This window comes from Pyrus communis, chromosome 3, assembly GCF_963583255.1.
Source record: "Pyrus communis chromosome 3, drPyrComm1.1, whole genome shotgun sequence".
NCBI lineage: Eukaryota > Viridiplantae > Streptophyta > Magnoliopsida > Rosales > Rosaceae > Pyrus > Pyrus communis.
In genome coordinates, this window is record NC_084805.1 from 28,818,213 (window position 1) to 28,840,243 (window position 22,031).

Sequence of the window (22,031 nt, forward strand, 5' to 3'; positions counted from 1 at the left end):
AAATATGGTTTCATCCAGAATTATAGTTGTATAATTATTTTATTTTTTAAATAAATAGTATCAGAGCATATTCATATACCATTTTTAACTGAAAGAGCTAAGCATAGTCCATCAATAATTTATTAGTTTTAATTTTTTTTTTCTTTCAATTTATTGATTAATTTAATTAAACTACTACTTATACCATTTTAAAATAAAGTTATTCGAACATTATTTTTTAGTGTTAGGTGAAGGACAACCTTAAAAAGAATTTTGACAAGATTTTCAACAATTTATCAGTAATAATAAAAAAGATTAATTGTTAATTCCTCATGATTATAATTACAGGAAATAGGGATGGCCTAGCAAACCTAATTTTGGGACTTTGTTAAGTAAAGTTGGGAATGGCACGTAATATTGATGGGACTGTACGTGATCCTCAGACATTTTCACGATGCATACGAGACTCACGTCAAATCCTATTGTGATCCCACACGTTTGTTTTTTGGTATGCTGCGGGAAACCGGACCGGCAAGACTTTCGGAAAAAAACGAGTACAACTTTGAAATTTTCGTCGACTGACTAGTGACTACTTACTATAAGACGGAAAATGATTATTTTCGAATCTTCTTTGTGGGGATCCGAAGAATTCATCAATCGCGACTATTATCATGTGATCAGTTTTCGTTAAATATTAGTTATATTTAATTTTAAATTTTAAATTTTAAATAATTTATGACCATACGATGTACGATGAACGACAGTAATTGATCGATCCTCCGAATCCTGACAAAGAGAATCTAAACAGGAATCTTTTCCCTCTAAGAAGAACAACAACCCAAAACCCTAACTTTGTGGAACTTTCATTGTTTTTGTTAAACATTGATTACGAACCCCGAGACTGAAAGCTAAATTGGTATTAATTCCACTCCATGCATCGTCCTTTTTCACCTACATACACAACTAAGATCATCTTTAAAGAAGATGTCAAAGTATAAATATCAAATGTTAATTTGATGGCTAACATGATAATGTTAAATTTTCTTTTTTTCCAACCGATATGTTTCTTTGTTATAAATGATATATCTAGGATGCATTAAAAAAAAATCAATTAAAATACATTTTCAAGATCTATAATTAGTGAATTAATAGGATCCACATAATAAAACAATTAAAAAAAATTTGACATCACCTTTTCACATTAGTCCACTATGAACCCAGTCTGAAAAGTCATTACAAATTGTACCATCTTAATCACAATCAGCATCCCTTCTGCACAACATGGTAAAGTTTTTTCACGTTCCTTGTCACATTAGTCCATAAAACAACAGAGGATCTTTAATCCCAGCTTTACCGACCAAGCAAAAGCAATCCTTATCCAGAGGATTGCATGGGATCTTCATTTGAACTTGAGCAGCCTATCTTCTGGCATCGGCCATGATTGATCCTAATGCAATAATACCATGACAAAATCACAATAATAATCTCTCAAAATCTAACGTGTAAAACCGGAATCCTTTCTTCATCCAACAGCCTTAATTATAGCGGGCGATGGTGTTAAATCGAGTCTAAACAATTAGAGACTAAACCATGTTGAACTCTAGTTTTGTCAAGCTCTTGTGATAAGGATGCTCCAATGCATATGCGACTGCCGAAGCTTGATGTGTTACTGTTGAAGAACAATGTATGAGTTATAATTTTAGTCTTGAAAAGGCTCAAGAGTCAAGAGTACGTAGAACAAATAACGACAATAAATGAATGTGAAACGGAAAGTCCAATTTTTGTTACAGAACTTATAATGCGTTTTTGGATGCATAAACGGCCTAGGTTGGGAATCGGTTTAATCATATACATGTATAAGTTTAGTGCAATAATCTTGATCGTTAAATTTAGTCAATGGACAAGATTACTGAGAGGAACAAGACGCATGTTCATCAAGTATTCATATATGTGTTGTCACATTACATATTTTACAGCTAAATAACCTATAGTCCAATATGCTCAACGGGTACATTTTCTTTTTGGGCTGCGGTCAAGACTCAAGCCCGTATCCAAAGAGTTCGAGTTGTTTTTTTCTGTTTTTTTATAATGTTTTTGAAGAAATAGAGGAGGAGTTATTTTCTCTCAAACGTACTAACTACAAAGGCCCAAATCCGAAAATCCCGCGGCCAACACCTCCGAGAGGATGTCGTTCTCTCGAGTTCTCCAGCGCTCCTTCTGCACCGCCACCCAATCCAACGTCACCAGCAGTAGGAGCATTGGCGCCATCTCCACCGACCTCTACAAAGAGCGCAACCTCAAACGCCTCGTTGAGAAGTTCAAAAAATCATCCGAGCTCTATCGCTTCCATACCAAACTCTCACTTACGAGGACACCGTACGCCGTCTCGCCTCCGCAAAACGCTTCGAGTGGATCGAGGAGATCCTGGAGGACGAGAAGCAGCACGCGGACCTCTCCAACGAGGGATTCGCTGTCCGACTGGTTACGCTTCACGGGAAATCTGGCATGTTCGAGAATCCGGTGTTTGACGAAATGCCTGAGAAAAACTGTGAGCGCACCGTCTTGTCCTTTAATACCCTCTTGGGTGCTTGTGTTAACTCCAAGAAATTTGACAAGGTTGATGAGGTTTTCAGAGGGGTCTCTCAGAAGTTGTCAATTGAACCAGATATGGTGTCGTATAATACTGTGATCAAGGCGGCGGTTTCGATGGTCGTTGAGATGGAGAAGAAGGGTGTTGAGTCGGATATGATCACATTCAACACGATCATGAATGCATTGTTTGCGAATGGTCATTTTTTGGCAGCCGAGAAGATATGGAGTCGAATGAAGAATGTTGTCCCTGATGTTAGGAGCTACAATGCCAGGTTGTTGGGATTGGCTTCGGAGAAGAAAACTGACGAGGCGGTTAAATTATTCGAGGAAATGAGGAACAAGGAAGTAAACCTGATGTGTTAAGCTTCAATGACTTGATCAAGGGATTTGTTAATGAGGGTAAATTAGAAGAAGCTAAACAGTGGTATCGTTAACTGGTGAAGAGTAGTTGTGCTCTGCAAAAATGGACTTTCCACAGGCTCTTGTTCCTTTTGTTTGCGAGAGGGGTGATTTGGACATAGCCTTTGAACTCGGCTGAGGAAATTTTCAAAAGGCGTCTCCTTGTGGATGTGGAGTTACTGCAGAGTGCAGACTGGTGGATGGGCTAGCTAACGCTTCCAGGATCAATGACGCAAAGAAGATTGTGAGGCTTGGGAACACAAATACATAGCTGCGTTACAATTTGCAGTTGCCTTCAGAGGAATAATGTAATTCTGTTGTTGTTTGTTTCTTTTCGCATGTCGAAATGTTTGTGCTTTTATTGCTAGACCCTTCTAAATTTTATAGTTAAATTTGTGCAAGCTTCAAATATTCCTTCAATTTCAGTGTTGAATAGTTATTATTACACAGATTTTCATACAGCATAGATTTCAAATACGCCTCAACAGGTGGAAGGTGTTGGTCATCATCGTAGCAACACATTAACGGGGCCATTCTTACAAGATTAAGGGAAGCCGTGGTGAATGTCGCTGGACAAGGGTATTTAGGAGACACCAATTCTTTGTTTAGCTGCTTCCATTCTTCTTAAATCATATTTACAGTATTTTCTTGTGCTTCCTCCATTGAAGAACCCGGATTTTCATCTAAGTAGCGTCGTATCTATGACCCCTCGTGCCGATCCTGATTCTCATCCTTCAGTCAAACTATGCACATTTTGAGAGATATGAACAAGATGTTTACTCTATGTAACGTGTTTGATTTGAATCTGATTATATATATAATCACCTAGGCGCTTCCCAAATCTTCCCAAAGCCAAAGAATTGCTGCTTTGGAAAATGCAATTTCTGGAGTTTCATTCAATGGCTCCACACTTTCGTTGTACCTTGACCCAAGAGAAATAATCTATGCACCATCATCACACAAACCCCAGAAGAAACAATACCATTCTTTAAGTAGTCTTCCGCCTTCGGCAAGTGCCCGCATTTGAACCGCTTTGCTTCTGATAAAAATGCATTGCACAGAATCCCCCACTGCACGTGATAGTAGAATTAACTATCTGTTAAACCTTTTCTTGAACAAATTAGTAATTAAATTTCATGACACTAATCCGGTTTAATATATTACCTTAAACGAACGTAATGGGTACCACCCATGCTTTTGATAGAATTTGCAGCTGATTTCATTCGTCATATTGTAAAGAGCCATTAAATATATGTTCATGTAGTCCGGTTTAAGTGCTCTATAATATTTACTGATCAATTCACGGTGAAAACTGGTGAAGCCAATTAAGAAAATACAGGACATTTTATTGTTTACATATTGACGGCCTCAGTGAAGAGAGTTAGTTCATCACGCGTCTCGTACATCGAAAATGTCATCAATAAATAGTTTTGTGAGCTGAATCCTCTCAGTTTGGTTCTGTTGAGCGCAAACTACAGTTCCTAGGCAGTCCCATCTCTTTCCACCACCTAATTAATTTGTTGGATGAAATAAACAGACAAATTAGGATTTCTATAGTGCAGTTAACCATATTGTCTACATGCGGATATATTCTTGATATTGATAATATTGTTAGTACTTCGACCTTGTAGATATGTGCACAACATGGCTGACGATAAATTGGACCACATTTTAAAGAAATGTTGTTAAATGCACGATGTCAGTTAACTTTGGAAATTTGAATATCTCCTTCTGACGTAAGGACTGAACCAAATTAAAATCCGTTTTCCCACATCCTGTAGCATATTTAGCCATCTATAGTTCATGCCAGCTAGGGAATTAGTAAAAAAAAAAAAAAAAAAGTGGCCATGAATGTGGCCAAGCTTTTGTGATGGGGGTACTCCAGTGTGTTCCCCACAACTCTGGCCTGATGAGGACCAAGATAGGACAATGATCTATTTAGGAGATCACTACTCAATTTTCCAGCTTCATCAAGTGCATCTGCTGCTTCCATGCTTAGCCGTGAAGCTTCATACACCAATCCCTTGACCTCTAAACTAATTAACATTTTCTTAAAATGCTTCCTTCGCTTTCCTTCTAGTTGTTGACACATCTATTAATAACAAAAGTTATAATTGGGAGTGATTGACTGATACTGAATATCAATCTACAATACTACGTAAATATACGAAACAAATTGTTACCGAAATTTTAGTTATACTCACCCTCGGGCACGAAGTGACCATGTTGTCTGACTAGCTAGAACCGAAGGGCAACTTCATGAAGGTCATTATGTTGATGAGAAAGGCCATGAGCTGATAGATATGATTAGGTCAATTTGTTCTTCGAAAGTGGTAATCTATACCTAGACGTTGAACGACATCGATCATGTTCAAACTTTCGAGCGCGCCTTCTCCTCCTACTTTGCTCAATACATTCCTGAATACCTCCAACTTTTATTCATGTTAGAAACGGCATGTCATCCTGCAAGCAAGGTGGAGTTATTGGAAGAGTGGACATAGGTGGATATAAATAGCTGAATGAGATTAGAGTGCCCAAGAAGTAGGATCTTTTTTTGAGCAATATTTGGAGTGGAGATAGCAAAGTTGGCCTGAGAAGAAAATGCCATAGAAGGAAGAGTACAAGTGTTTAAATTTGTTGAAAATTTTCGGCACATGTATCTAACCAGGGCCGGAGCCTGACATAGATTGTAGGTGGCCCTGACCCTCTCGCACCATTTAAGCAAGCTTACGTTATTCCTTGATTTGCACAAGTTATTCATCATTAAATGTTTCTTTTATGTTATATGTTTTGCCTATCCGCAACCCACCCCACCACCCCCCCCCCCCCCCCCCCCAAAAAAAAAAGACTCCGTCATTGTATAAATGTATGTTATACATTAATATATTTTAGAATTTTCACTCTTTTTCATAACTTTGAAAGAATTTTTATTCCATGCATCAACCTACATTGCTCTTAATACATAGAGAGTATGAGTTCCCACATTGAGAATATAAGAAACCTTATATGTGTTTATAAGGAATTAGGCTACTTTTGATACTTTCAAGGGAAAATTTTTGAAATGTCATATGAACTTATTCCTATTTTTCAAATTGTTATATAAACTAAAATTTTAAGCAATTTGTCATACCAACTTTAAAAAATCATTAATTTGTCATCTCACCCTAACTGCCGTTAAGTTTTCCATCCAATATAAGTCAAGTGCCTCACACAAGACTTGTGTTCGGGGTTATTTAGGTCATTTTAACATCTTTTCAAATGTATTTTACTTTTCTTTAGTACAAACACTTAATTTTTTTACTTTTCTTTAGCACATATACATCTACAACTCCATTTATGCCACAAAACGTCAACATGTTTCTCATTTATAGAGCCCGTAAGAAATTATGTCTTAGTGACATGCTAAAATGCAAACTCCCACTTGTGTATCATTACATATTTGGAATAACCATAAGAGAGTGCATTGCATGATCATTTCATTGCTATCATATAAAAAAATATTGTTCCATTGCCTGATAAACCCTACAGTTTTTTGTCGAATATAACTTAATAAAAGGGAAGTAAGGTATTAAAATGACCGAATAACCCTAAACACAAGTCACTTATATTGGATGGAAAACGTAACGAAGTTCGGGAGAGATGACAAATTAATGATTTCATAAAGTTGATATGACAAATTACTTACAATTTTAGTTTATATGACAAATTGAAAAATGCGTACAAGTTCATATGACATTTCAAAATATTTGCTTACTTTCAAATAATTTTATGATACAACACCAACTTCCTTCATGGTATCAAAATAAATCAATACATGTGTGAAGCTCAACAACCACTTGTATTTCACATCACTTAATTTGTTCATTATTATGTCCCTGTTAATACCTTGACCACAATCAGTGATACATTAGCAGATTAAATAAATAATTATTAGTGAGTGATTAGTCATAGCCAGCTGACAGTTTGTTTGAGTGGAGAGTTATATATGAGCTCATGCCCTGGAGGTAAAAGATAAGAACAAATTTTACAAAACGAAATCAAAATACAAAAAAATATTGGAGCACCGCTCCTTCTCTTCCCTCCTTCCCCTTTCTTCCCTATCTCTCAGTGTTACTTGCAGGTTGAATAGGGAACTGAGAATTGGATTTTATCATTCATGCTTTAAACATAATAAATTTTAGTTGAAACCATACGTTTTGTGCGTTTAGAATGTGTTGTCCATTACAAATGTCCCATGTGGTGTTTGAAGTTTTGTATTTGATTTATGTTTGTGGACTACCAGTATTTGTACAAGACTATACGAGGAATACCATGAACAAAAACTTGTGTTTGTAATGCGTTAAATTTCTATATAAACCAATAGTCTTGGAATGAAGCTTTGACTAAAAAAAAAAAAGTCCTGGAATTAAGGAAAAAATTACTGATTAATTTATATATAAAGCTAGAAGGCAAAAAATGGTGAATCATTCTTAAATTCTAAACTCTAAACCCTTGTCAAGGTATTTCTTATTTCTTTAAATATTGTACATTGTAAGTTTCTCATTTTACGAACTAATAATTCTATTGTACATACTTTTTTAATAAAGTAAAATTTATAAATCTACTTATTTTTCTAAAAAATAGATTATACATTATTCAATGTACTATATTATTCCATTTTATCAACATTTAACCAAGCAAAACTCTATTTGAATAAACAGAAGCCATAGTAACACAACACTTCATACATACAACAACGGCTTCTCATCTTGGTGTAAAGAAATCAAGAACGATGGATGGAATGGGAATGAATACAACAAAGTAATCCAGGTAGCACTCAAAACTAATTGCAACCGTTAGTTTTAGAAAATTTAACTTGCAAGTGAGCCAACAAACAATATGAAATACGATCAAGCGTCTTCGAAGTATCTCCTTTGATGAATTTTTACTAGCAAATATATCGTGGTACAACATTATTTATTAGTTCAATGTGACCTCAATATTTATTTTTTGTTCTTCTGCATTCTCTGATTATGTCACTTTTTTTTTATAAGGAAACGTCGACGGTACGAGAGAATTCTTTTTACCTGATTTTTTTTTTATAAGATGTTGACATGGCTTAACCGTGACCATTCAAATAGGAGGGGAGGGAAGGGGAGAGAAAAAAAGAGGGGAAAGAATCCTACTCCTATTCTCAAAGGGTCCGGAGAAAGAAATTGTTTGATTATGTCATGAATTCCCCAATTCGGATACTTAATAAATATCTTCGTGGTATTTATGTAAAGAAACAGATAATGTTTGCAGACATGAAGAATAGTAAGAGAGATTGTAGAGAGAAAGAGGAAGCTTGAAGAGGAAGAAAATGTTCTGTATATTTTCAGTAGTGAATTACAAAGAGTACATTTGGATATATATCTGCTTTCTTAGTAACTAAGTCTACTCAACAACCTTATAACAGATTCCCTAATCTACTGACACATGGCAATTTATGCATCCATTGATCCTATACTGTCATTATCCCTTATCAAGCTCAGGAGAGGAAGCACCAAGCCTGAGATTGCTGCAATGTGTATGAAAAAAATGGAGCAGATGATTCTTTTGTCAAGATATCATCAAACTGTTCATTTGATGAGGCAAATTGCATGTGTAAAAGTTGTTTAGCAACCCTTTACCTGACAAAGTGAACATCAATCTCTATATGCTTTGTCCCTTGATGCACAATTGGATTACATGTAAGAGCAATGACATACAAGTTAGCATAGAACAATGTAGAAGGAATAGGCCCTGGAATCTGAAAAAAAACAAGTAACTGTCCAATCAAATCAATATTAGCTGATGTGGAGGTAATGACTCTATATTCAGCCTAATAAAGGATTGAGAAACTGCGTTCTGTTTCTTGGAAGACCAAGAGATAGGATTATACCCCAAGAAAACTACAAGTCCAGTTGTTGACCTTCTGTCAATAGGGTTTCCAGCCCAATCAGCATCATCAGATGCATGTAAATCTAAGACACCTTTAACAAATTGAATACCATAGTTCTATGTACCCTACAAATACCCAAGTATCCTTTTTACAGCAAGAAAGTGAGACTCCATTGGACAATGCATAAACTGACAGACTTGATGCATTGAGAATGCAATATTTGTTCTAGTAAAGGTAAGGCACTGAAGTGCCCCTACAATACTTCTATACAATTCAAGATTGTTAAAAGGTACCCCATCATCTTTGAGCAATATGTTATATGGCACAATTCTGTTTTTGTAAGTAAACCAGACACGTAGTTAGCTTGAGAAAGAAACAACCCCTCTTGATTCTAAGTAATCTAAACGCCAAGAAAGTGTCCCCAAGTCTTAAATATCAAAGTCCTTAGGGCAGCAATAACCAGGTTGCTAAGACTGTTATAAGGTTGTCGAGTAACAGAAATATCTTCAATTGTTTTTTGTAATGACCACACAATGAGTTTGCATTGTAGGCTAAAAGCTCAATTCAATAAAATCAAATACTGTAACCAATCACGTGCCATGACAAACAATTAATAGATAGTTGAACTAATTTATAATCACATGGCCACTAAAAAAAAGCATTAGTCTTAGAGAAATTCGTCGATAAAACTACTAAATGTTGGGGCCACATATTTGCCCCAAATTCATGTGGACAAGGTATTCATGATCCAGCTGGTTGATGAAGTTGAGAGAATGAACTTTGTACCGAAAAATTAAAGTCTCACTTCTTGGATGTTTTTATTCATTGTTAATCAGTTTTTAGTTGGAGGGCCACATAAAAGTTTTGTTTGTAACAAGTTTAGCAAATCTCAGCCCTTCAACAACTTGGATATTTTCTTTGGGAGGAAAGAACTAGGATATTTTTATTTTTTTCAGAAAATAAAACAACTGAAGAGCATCAAATTAATCTCTTCATTTTACATTCTCCCTTCCGGTAGAGATTCACATGCCTTGCACTTATGTTCTAGTTGTTTATTCCTTACTCAATAGGATATTAATATATTATAAACTAGCTAGGGTAATTCTATTTGGACCCATTGCACGTAAGAAATCGAAATCAAATCAACTTCATGCATGAAGCATCGATTTCATGTACTCGTCAAGAGATGGAAGGCGCTGGTTGTCGTCGTAGCTATACATCAATGGCACCATTCTTGCTAGATTTAGGGCAGCCTTTGTGAATGCTGCGGGAAGTGGATTAGGAGACACCAATTCTTTGTTCAGCTTCTTCCATTCTTCTGAAATCATATTTTTAACATGTTCTTGTGCTTCCTCCATGGTCTTGCCTTGATGTTCATTTAAATACAATTCGATTAGGGATTTTGAATTTGGGTATCTGAATTAGGAATTTCTGAAATTAGAGTTTCTTAATTAGGGCTTTTTGAATTAGAGATTTTGAATAGGGTCTCTGAATTAGGGATTTTGAATCGACGGGGTGGTGAAAAATATTTATTTTGCTCATGCTAAAATGGCAAGCTGCTGTTCTGGGCTTTTTGGGCTTCGAAGCTCTAGAGTTTTGGACCAATTATCGGCGGCAATCATCGTGAGCCGGTCCCGCTGAATCTCCGACAGCGCTATCGAGCTAGGAAGCGCCGAACCGGGCTTGGCCTTGACCGGATACTCGAGCGGGTACTCGGCGACATGGTGGCGCTTGAAATCGTATGGCCCTGTTCCGTACACCTTCGTCATTGCCACTCGCTCACTGATCTGGTTGTATTGAGGTGGAATTGTTTATGGTTAATGTGCTTACTTCTGATGTCAAAATTTGAATTAGTCATAAAAATAGGTTGTGATGTTACATTGATTTGGATACTAGCCCTTTTCTTCGGTGCATCAAACTAATGCGATTTTGTGGATCAGGATTAACGCCAAAGGCAGAGTACAGAATGATTGGAGCGGTTGAAGTTCGTTCCATGGCAGGAGTTGAGACCGTTGTTGGTTGTACAGTAAAATTCTAGTAGTTGGATCGAAGTTTCGCGAGGATTGGATGGACCCTTCGCCTTCTCCTCGAACTCTCTGTGATTTTATCGCTTGATAATTCACATTCTTCATTATAATGTTTGTAAGTATATATCAACAATAAATTTTGTTTTCAGACCAGAACATGTTCTTTACATCATGTATCAAACGTACGCATCCAGGACACTATTACATAGGAAGCTTAGAGAAATCCTAACCCTTCTTGGGTCATTCCAAATATTCAAAATTGGGGAGAAGACAACTTAATATATAAGATTTTACTTGTCAAATCATTTTCGGAGGTGTCAGATTTTTACCTTACCTTTTGGATCTGAGAATCACGTGGTATCCGCACAATTTTCAGCCTTTGAACTTGTGATTTAAGCCGCTCTTCGATATCATCGTCGTTAATCGAGGTACCTTACGCAGAGAACATACATGAGACATTTCTGATTCATCTTTATCTAATCTGCATTCTGGACAGGAATTAAACGGGACGAAGGTTGAACTTTACCTCTGAAGTGTTATTGGGCCAGGATTTGGGACGGAGATCTGACATGCACACGTTAGGGATGAGAGAGAAATGGGGATTAAACCCAGGAGGTGGGATCATCCGAATAGCAAGGAAGAAGAAGAGGGGAAAGAGAGATGAGGTTTTAAATGGGGTGAAGAAGAGAACCAGCTGAGACAGAGAAGCGAGCTTCCCTCCATAGTTGAGGTTCAGGCCTGTGGGAGAGGAATTGCAAAGAGGATGCAATCGGAGCTTCGGGTTTCAGGAAGCAAACGAAAACGAAGTGCGTTTCCATCCCCACCCTTTCCACAATGGTCGACACGTGCATGGTTGAAGGGGTGGCAATTTCGTAAATAATCCAAATTTCCAATAGGAAACCGAAGAGCCGGTGGCAATTTTGTAAATAACTCAAAATCCACGTCAAGTCACGGTTCATTTGTACAGTGCAATTGAAAACCTTACTTTAGACTAAAGCAATTGTAAAACTACTTTTATGACACATTAGCTACAATTGAAGTTTTCATTTTATTTTAAATTTAGCTACTTATTACTACAGTCTAGTGGTATTCTTCTTCACTTGTAAGTTAGAGGTTTTAGGTTCAATTCTCGTCAAATGCAAATTTGAACCATATTTTTTATAGTTCATTGTGAGGTTAAGCCTATCTCCTTCTTTTTAGAATAGATAATATCGTTCGTTCAACAAAAAAAATTGTATGAAATTGTAGAGGTATTATTTTCGATCCAACAAATATTCAACATGTGCAACACTACCTTAGGCGAAATATTTTGGCGGCAACCATTCTACGGCTAGGGGATGACTTGGAAAGTTCAAAGGTGGTCAAATTAACTGAATTTTTTTTTTATAAATAAAATAATCATAATTATGCCTGCCCCAGACTCAAAATCATCTCCATGTCTCTTTAATTATACGAATCCGACGAATCCTTGAATCTTGGTTGTTCACACAGATCAAATGATCAGAAATAAACTTTTTATTTTTTTTTTACACGAAACAAGTTTGCCTCTGTTGAGTATTAATAAATGACAGCTCAACATTAGTTAGTTAATGAGGTTGTCATGTCATACTAAAACTGTTAAATTGTTAAAAAGATTAGTTAGTCGGTTAGAAGTGTAAGAATGAAACTTTAAGCTAGATATATGCATGTATAAAAGCTTTGTAATTGTGATGATCCATTTCATCATGTCTGAAATACACTTCCTATAGTTTACTCTCTCTCTTAATTATTTCTCTCTCAAGTTCTTCATTTTCCTACAATCCTTATTGCTCTTTGATTCTTTCTTAATGTAGTTAATAGCCTCGCCCCTTTCTAGTTTCTTCCTGCGTCGTTTTCGTGATTTATTTATGGCTGTTTGATTTGCATGAACAACCAGGATTTAAGGGTCCGTCAAACCCGCAGAAAAGACATCCTGCGAGGATCTCAGTCCCATCACTCATTGTCTATTATTCCACACACGTTTTAATGAAATTTTTAATAACAAGTTTACCTTATCGCAAAATTTCATAGAAGGAGACATAATAAAATATAAAGAAAGAGTTTCTCCGCGTCTCTCTCTTTTTGATGCACCATCGGTCCTCACAACCAAGGGCGGATTCACATAGGGACTTGGGAGGTCCCAGGACCCGTCGACGATTCTAAATCGCTGTTATAAATTTTTCAGGGACCCCTCGTACTCGAACATGAGGTCTATGTAGGTTGTAGGTTGTAGGTTGCAGTGGCTGTCTTTTTCTTGGAGAAGATCACCGCGCACAAAGAAGAAAGAAAATGGGGACCCTTCCTGCCTCTCTCCTCCTTGCTTCTGCCACGGTCTCATCCATCGGTGCCACCCACTTCTCCTCCAACCTTTCTCTGCTGTCTGGCAGGGGCAGTACATAAGCCCAAATTTCCCCAAATTATTTCAACCATCTTAGTAATTTTTCTTATGGGTGAAATTTCCTTCATAAGGTTAGTAAGATGGATATGATCTGTCATGGGTTGGTGAAATTTGGGGGTGCAGCTGCCATGGCTTCGGGAGAATGGGGAGGGAGGCTGTTGGTGGAGGTATGGCAGCTTTGTTCTTAGTGAGAAAGAATGTGGATGTTTGGAAAATAGTAAAAAAGAAAAATGGTGTGTTTGGTTAGAAAGATAGTGGGAGTTTGGGGTGAGTTTTATTTGACCGGTGTTTTAAATTTAGTGGTTCATATTAGATAATCAATAACTTAGGTACTCCATTGTAACTCATGAAACCTTGTAATGGACGCTTGAATTATGATTTTATAATTTGTAATATTGTTTTGCATATGATTTTTGAATGAAATGTATTATATTTAAATTTTCAATGTTATTTTTATCTATAAATTTTTTGACCTTTATAATTGGGACCCCTCGAGTTTCAAATCTTGGATCCGCCACTGCTCACAACCCAACTCAAAATCAAGCAAAAGATCCAAGATTTAAGTTGCTGCTTCATTTAGGTGTTTGCAACTCACATCACAGTTAATATTGAAGAGAAATTCGATTGAGCAAACATATTATACAATTCTTGAATTTAAGAAACGATTCATGATATAAACGCAAATGGTGAGAAACGTGTAACAAATTAAAACTTAGGGTTTGTCGGCAATAGCACGGATACCAATTTAGGTACTCTTTAGATGGGTTTTGTGATTTGGTCGACCAAATTAGATAAGAGTTTAATAAACCATAAAAATGCTTACTAAAGTTGGTCTTCAAAGAGCAAAAGATTAATTGTATCTGGTTTTGATTGTTTGTTTTAATTAGATGCTTGAAGGCTTAGTTAATAGATTTAAAAGGTTGCGAAATTGAGAAGCGATGAACTTACCAATAAATTCTTCAATATTGAGTTTAACGAAGGGATTGCTGGGTGGATTCAAGGAAAAAACAATATTGGACTGTTGAGGCTATTTTAGGAATAATGGTAAGTGTGGAAATAACTTTGCTCCCTTTTTACTTTTAATTGGGGGTGTAAATATAGAGGGAGGCAGATTGTCTGGCTTCCTGTTTGGATGTCTTTTTCATCCTATTTTATTTGTACGGTCATTATTAAGTCACGTTAATATTTTATATTATTTTTGTTTTATAGAGATAATAAGACAAAAAGTAATAGGAATATAAAATGTTGACGTGGCTTAACCATGACCGTACAAATAAGAAAGGATGGGAAGGGCATCCAAACAAGAGGACAGACAATCTGCCTCCAATATAGTGAGAGGGGAGAAATAAGAAGGCGGACATTGTAACAGTGTTAAGTAATCATAATCATGGTTATAATAATTGATCAGTTGAATAAAGAAGGGGAAAAAAAAAAAGAGGTGTGATATCCACAAATCATATTTTACTTCTCACATACCATTTTAATTTTCGACCGTCAGATTGGATGAATTGAAGAAGATCAACGGACAAAAATTATTAAAGAGTGTGTGAGAAGTAAAATAGGATGTGTAGATAACACATCCCAAAAAGAAAACCAAAACATAAGTACAAGGCATGCAAATTGCTACCAGATCCGGACCGGTAGAGAGAAAAGGTAAGATCAAGAAAAATAAAGTACCCTCGTTTTTTCATCATTCAGAAAGAATGAGCATCTTATTCGAATTTTCTTTATGAAGATTCCACCGATCTTTTAATTATATTCGTTCATTATACATAATGCGATCATGAATTATTGTAATTTTTTTATTTAAAATTAAATATAAACAGTACCTAACGAAAACTGATCGCACGATATATGATGAATAAATATAATTGAAAGATTTTTGGAATTCTTACAAAAAAAAGATCCAAGGAGGATCCTCATTCGATCTGAAAATATCTTAGTTGCTGAATGGCCATGATTTGACCAAAGTCATTATCATGTTAGGATGTGATTTGTCAATGAAAAAGCCAATTGATAATGAATAAAATTCAAACTCTCAACGTACAATTAACCGGCTCGATCATGCAGTGACCCCAATTTTGAGTATTTTTTTGAAAATTGTATATATATTTTAATACTAACGAGATCAAAATTTTAAACTAAATGATGTGAATGCTTATTATTGGATTATTGCTAAGTGTCAATTAACTTACTTATTTTTTATTGATGACACATCATTTGGTTTGTAAATTTAAGTTAAAATTTTAATCTTTCTAGTATTATCCTTCCTCTTGTTTTTTTCTTTTTTTTTAATTTTTTTTTTTTATGAAGGACCATTAATTACTTGATTCATTGAATTGGGAATTGTACATACATAAATTATTTGTTTGTTGTAGTACATTAGTACACCACGTAATGTGACGGTGCCCATATTTCCTCTTTTTCTTTTTTCCTTTTCCCTCTCCCACTCTCTCTGGCGTAAACCGACGGCGCCCATATTTCCCTTTCCTCCCCACCATTTTGCAAGCAACAACCCATGATTTCATGGGTTTCCTTCTCATACCAGGACTATGCCCTCTAGTGCGACTAGACCCGCAAATGGTGGGTCGGATCCACCTCCTAGACCTGCGGCCGGCTTTTCTTGGAGGGATTTAATTTTAGGAATACGACAAATGGCTAGCCAAATGGATACAACATAAATCCAAGCACATATTTAGCTTAAAATTAAAAAAAATGCTTGGAAAACTATATTTTATAGACAACGTGTGGACCAGGTAGGATCTACTTGTATTGGTGAGCTTTATTTCCCTTTTATTAAATAGTTCACATATAACTTGTAAAGTTTGGTTTCTCTAATCACTCTTAGAATTTTGTTTAATTTTCTGGAGATGCTTTATAGAGCTGTATGGTGATGAAAACTCTACAAGTACTACGTATGTATGTGAAAAAAAGGAAGAGATGCATGGAATTAGGGTCCACATGAGAAAGTGAAGGTTTAGGGTTGCTGTTCTTCGTACGATAAGAAGTCCATAACCATTCAATTTTAAAAGAAAAAGACACACAATGAAAGTTACAGAAGTTGTACTGTGCACTCGTTTTTGTTGAAAGTCTTGCCGATTTTCTGGCTGTGTGGGAAGTGGGGCTAAGTGGCGACATAGAATTAGGGTCCACGTGAGCCTCGTACACATGCATCGTGATAATGTTAGGCTTGGTAGTACTTAACAAAGTTGTGGTATATATTTGATCACGATATTCCTTCGCACTTTTCGTTTCCTTTTTCATGAAGGTCACGAATTAAACATTTTATTTGCTGCTGCTTACGAACTTTAGTACTTTAAAGTAAACTGTTAGGAAATTTCATTTTCCTTGCTTTAGTGGAAGAGAGTAAGACTACAAATGTAGTTCAACAATCATACCTTTATGTGTAGTTCAGCTCGCTTAATTCATCATTTTCTTAGTATAAATGAAGTTAAGGAACAAAGAAGAAAGAAAAATGATAAATGATGCTGTAACCGTATTGACTGAGTTTTAAAGGATATTAAACCATCCCTATTGTTTCTATGCCTCCTTAAATTTGATTTTAATATATTTTTTTCTTCAGTGTCAAATTTTGCCTTTTAACTCCTTGAAATTTAATTTTTGTTACACTTTACATGATTTCTGTCATGTCCACTTATCACTAACCATGTGACACAAGTATAAGATTACTCTACATGTCATAATATAAGTGCAATCTAATAATAATGAATAATTACTGATATTGTCTTCACTTAACTATATATGCAATCTAATAAGCCTAAATTTTTATTACAAAAGACCTCAAGCAAGTTGTATTTAATTTATCAAGTTTTCGAAATGTCAACATTATTAACCCAATCATTGGGGAAAATCCCTTGATTTAAGTATTATCAACCAAACTTGTATTATCCACGGTCACAATTGCATATGGGTTATACAAGTTATATCATGTCATTTACTATTACGACAGGTGGATCAAAAATGAGATCGAGTAATGCTAGAGATACTATATATATTTATGTGCATTACATTAATGATTAAAAATTTATGCTAGGAGATCACTTAATACTATAGTCTAGTGGTTTTCCTTTTCACTTGTAATCTTAGGTTCGATTCTTGCAAAAGGCGAATTTGAACCACATTATCGCTTGTCCGTTGTGAGACTAAGCCCACCTCCCCCCTCTCTCCCTTAGTGTAATCAATATTGTTTGTTCCAAAAAAAATTATTTATGCTAGGGTACACCACGAGATCACACTTTTATTGAAGAGACGTGGGACAATGCTGTAAACTAAAATTGGATTTTCCTAATATTTCTATTAAAAAATTATCCTTGAATTCACAAACACATCAATTATATCGTACATGTAACACATCTTCTAAAAAATATGTAATGTCTCACATACAAATGTAAACTCATATGAAACACAAGACACTATATGTTTTAAAAAACTGAAACAAAGTATGAAAGAAAAAAAAAATGTAATGTCTCACACACAAATGTGGACTCATATGAAACATGAGACACTGTATGTTTTAAAAAATTGAAACAAAGAATGTACGAAAAAAATGGTATACAAAAATCACTTCACTTGCCATCTAAAATTGGTTGAATCTTTTTGTTTTCCAAAATATAAAATGCTTTGAAGACTATTTTTATGAGAGGACAATTGACATGTGACAAAAAAAGAATGTCATAAACAATAGTTTGGTCATAATTAGGTGTTGTTGACTTGCTTCCGTCGAACTCACTAAATTATATTCAACCCAAAGAGTTCACTAAATAGTACATATTATTATAATGAACTACGCAATGTTGCACAAGGACATTAAGGCTTTCTGTTTTGTCGTAATTTTTTACCTCAAAACATAAAGAAAAGATAGATAGAGTTGAGATCCGCACAAGTTTGCGGAACCAAAAGGTTCTAGATCTGAGCATTATTCATTTATTTATTTTTAGTCACTAATAATGGGAAAATGTGTTTGAAGGCTTCCTTCAATATTGATGCCTTTATAGGGTTTGAGACATGCTTGGATAATACTTTGGTATACTGTTTTAGTGAATAAAAAATAATAAACATGCCATTATTTATTTATTTATTTTTTTGGTTGAAAAACAAGAAATACGTGACATTTTTTTATTAGGCCAAATCAAAAAATAAGTACATAAAATACTCACTAGTGATCAATACCTAAGTATTATACTTTGCCGAATAGCTTTGTACACTTGATTTGAAGTTTAATTGTATTTGATTCTTTCTTGGACCCTTCCTAGTACATTTGAATTTTCAACCCCAAAAAAAAAAAAAATAAGCGCAAATAAAAAATACTCTAAATCAACGTGAAAAGTGTGCTAGCTCTTGAAGTATAGCGAAAATCGATTTTCATGGCGATTATAAATTGAGAGATGAAGAAGAGCGAAAAACATCTTATTTTCTCTATTCGCCTTCTACTACTCTGGGAGTTGATTAGACTTACAGAAATATGGAATTTTCTATTTCCCAGTCCTCCTTTGCAACCTTGTCTTCTACTCCAGTTGCTCCGCAACACCCTAGTTCTAAAAAATGGAGCATCCCCGAAGATCACAGCTTGCTTTCTACTCCCTTAAAATCGCTTAACTCCAAAACGAAGTATACTTCATCTAAGGTAAGAAAAATCATCTCTCTCTCTCTCTCTCTCTCTCTCTCTCACACACACACACATGTGCATACATGGTTGAAGATCGACTCTCTTTAATTCCTTGCCGCAGGATGACATAATTGGTTTCCAGGATGAACAAAAACTGGACGACTTAAGGCATGCATTGAAAAAAGTGGGAGGAGAAGTAGTTGAAAGTTTGGACATGATCGATGCGGTTCAACGGCTAGGTCTAGACTACCACTTTGAAGAAGAAATTGACCAAATTCTCCAAAAGCAACATATAATATCTAGTACTACTGCTCATGGTGATCACCATCCCACCGACCTGCATGAAGTCGCTCTCCGCTTTCGACTACTCAGGCAGCATGGTTACTTCGTCTCTGATGGTGATTATTAACTATAATTCAGTAATATAGATTGGTATTCGATACCAGTAAATTGACTCAATATAATTTCGATATTGTGATAACTAGCTAATTTATAAGTTGTGTTTATCGTGTGAATATAGATGTGTTCAACCATTTCAAGACAAGAGAAGGAAATTTCAATCAAATGTTAAGGGAAGACATCAGGGGGTTGATGAGTTTGTATGAAGCTTCACAGCTAAGTATAGAGGGTGAAGTTGTACTTGAAGAAGCTGGAAAGTTTAGTGGCCATTTCCTAAATTCATCCCTGTTACATCTCGACCATCACCAGGCCAGAGTTGTTGAAAACACATTGAGAAATCCTCATCACAAAAGCTTGGCCCCATTCATGGCCAAGAACTTTTTTGTCTCTAGCTTCCAAGGAACAAATAATAGGTGGTTAAATATATTACACACTGTTGCAAAAACAGATTTAAATATGGTCCAGTCCCTTCACCAGAAGGAAGTTGTTCAAGTTTCCAAGTAAGTTAGTGACTTTATTGGAAAATAGCACTTTAATCTTCAGTTGTTGTCTCTATATTTAATAAATTAACCAGTTGCTAATCAATGTTTATTTGTTTCAATTAACTTAATTAGATGGTGGAAAGAGCTGGGATTGTGTAAGAAGTTGAAGTTTGCAAGAGACCAACCTATTAAATGGTACATTTGGTCCATGGCATGCCTAACAAATTCAAACTTGTCAGATGAGAGGATTGAGCTCACAAAACCTATCTCATTTATCTATTTGATTGATGACATTTTTGACGTTTACGGGACGCTTGATGAACTCATTCTTTTCACGGAGGTTGTTAATGGGTAAGAATAATTAAAACATCCCGTAACTTCGTAATTAATTTCACTAGTTTTCACAGTGAATTGATCAGAACATTTTTATGCTACAGATGGGAAATTGGTTCTATAGAGCACTTACCGGACTACATGAAGATATGCTTCAAGGCTCTTTACGATATGACGAATGAAATCAGCTGTAAGGTCTATCAAAAGCACGGATGGAACCCGTTGCATTCGCTAAAGAAGACGGTATGTGTGTGTGTGTGTGTGTATGCAAACTGTAGTATTTGCCTTATTGTTAAGTATATCTATCTAACTGGATTAATGTCGTGACAATTATGTACTAGCATATTAAGAAAGGCTTAATTATAGATTAATTCATTCTATTTGTTTGCATGCAGTGGGCGAGTCTGTGCAATGCATTTTTAGTCGAAGCAAAATGGTTCAAATCCGGGCACTTGCCTAGGGCTGAAGAGTACTTGAAGAATGGAATTATTTCTTCTGGGGTGAATGTGGTGATGGTCCACATTTTCTTTCTGTTGGGTGAAGGTATAACCAATCAAATTGTGGAGTTCTTGAATGGCACTCCAGCCATTATATCTTCAACGGCAGCAATTCTTCGGCTTTGGGACGACTTGGGAAGTGCCAAGGTAACTACATATTTATAGTATCATTTATATCAAGCACCCTATATTATGTGTGTTGGATGTCTTAGCCTATATATATTTATCCGTCAAAATTTGTAGCGTGCATGTACATATATGCACATAAAGCACGTCAGATTTTCTTATCGTCATACTAATTGTAGGATGAGAATCAAGACGGGGACGATGGGTCATATTTAAAATTGTATTTAAATGAACATCAAGGCAAGACCATGGAGGAAGCACAAGAACATGTTAAAAATATGATTTCAGAAGAATGGAAGAAGCTGAACAAAGAATTGGTGTCTCCTAATCCACTTCCCGCAGCATTCACAAAGGCTGCCCTAAATCTAGCAAGAATGGTGCCATTGATGTATAGCTACGACGACAACCAGCGCCTTCCATCTCTTGACGAGTACATGAAATCGATGCTTCATGCATGAAGTTGATTTGATTTCGATTTCTTACGTGCAATGGGTCCAAATAGAATTACCCTAGCTAGTTTATAATATATTAATATCCTATTGAGTAAGGAATAAACAACTAGAACATAAGTGCAAGGCATGTGAATCTCTACCGGAAGGGAGAATGTAAAATGAAGAGATTAATTTGATGCTCTTCAGTTGTTTTATTTTCTGAAAAAAATAAAAATATCCTAGTTCTTTCCTCCCAAAGAAAATATCCAAGTTGTTGAAGGGCTGAGATTTGCTAAACTTGTTACAAACAAAACTTTTATGTGGCCCTCCAACTAAAAACTGATTAACAATGAATAAAAACATCCAAGAAGTGAGACTTTAATTTTTCGGCTACACATAAAAGCATGATCGTTGAACTACATTTGTAGTCTTACTCTCTTCCACTAAAGCATTTCCTAACAGTTTACTTTAAAGTACTAAAGTTCGTGAACAGCAGCAAATAAAATGTTTAATTCGTGACCTTCATGAAAAAGTAAACGAAGGGTGCGAAGAAATATCGTGATCAAATATATACCACAACTTTGTTGAGTACTACCAAACATAAATTTTGAACTTTGGCTATTTAGTACTGTTGGGAATGAGGTATCATATTAATATGTCTGTGATCTTCAGACATTATCACGATGTATGAGTACGAGACTCACGTGGAACCCTAATTCTATGTGGCCACTTAGCCCCACTTCCCACAAAGGTGCGAAGAAATATCGTGATCAAATATATACCACAACTTTGTTAAGCACTATATACCAAACCTAAATTTTG

The 22,031-nt window shown here is 35.6% G+C and overlaps 1 protein-coding gene and 2 pseudogenes across 2 annotated transcripts; 2 read left to right on the forward strand and 1 right to left on the reverse strand.

Moving 5' to 3' along the window:
- Positions 1-2,074: 2,074 nt before the first annotated feature.
- Positions 2,075-3,381, forward strand: LOC137729947 (small ribosomal subunit protein mS79 (rPPR3b)-like; annotated as a pseudogene).
- On the reverse strand, positions 3,358-5,408 carry LOC137728589 ((3S,6E)-nerolidol synthase 2, chloroplastic/mitochondrial-like; annotated as a pseudogene).
- A 13,270-nt stretch (positions 5,409-18,678) lies between these two features.
- LOC137729944 ((3S,6E)-nerolidol synthase 1-like) lies at positions 18,679-21,528 on the forward strand. 2 transcript variants are annotated; one of them, XM_068468995.1, is made up of 7 exons: positions 18,679-18,959; positions 19,084-19,339; positions 19,462-19,840; positions 19,955-20,173; positions 20,260-20,398; positions 20,551-20,799; positions 20,958-21,528. In XM_068468995.1, the coding sequence occupies exons 1-7, from the start codon at positions 18,798-18,800 to the stop codon at positions 21,234-21,236; spliced, it is 1,683 nt and encodes a 560-aa protein (XP_068325096.1). In that variant the 5' UTR covers positions 18,679-18,797; the 3' UTR covers positions 21,237-21,528. The 2 variants fall into 2 exon arrangements, with proteins under 2 accessions (XP_068325096.1, XP_068325095.1); XM_068468994.1 differs by having other exon boundaries at positions 18,680-18,959; positions 19,063-19,339; positions 20,958-21,524.
- Positions 21,529-22,031: the final 503 nt, after the last annotated feature.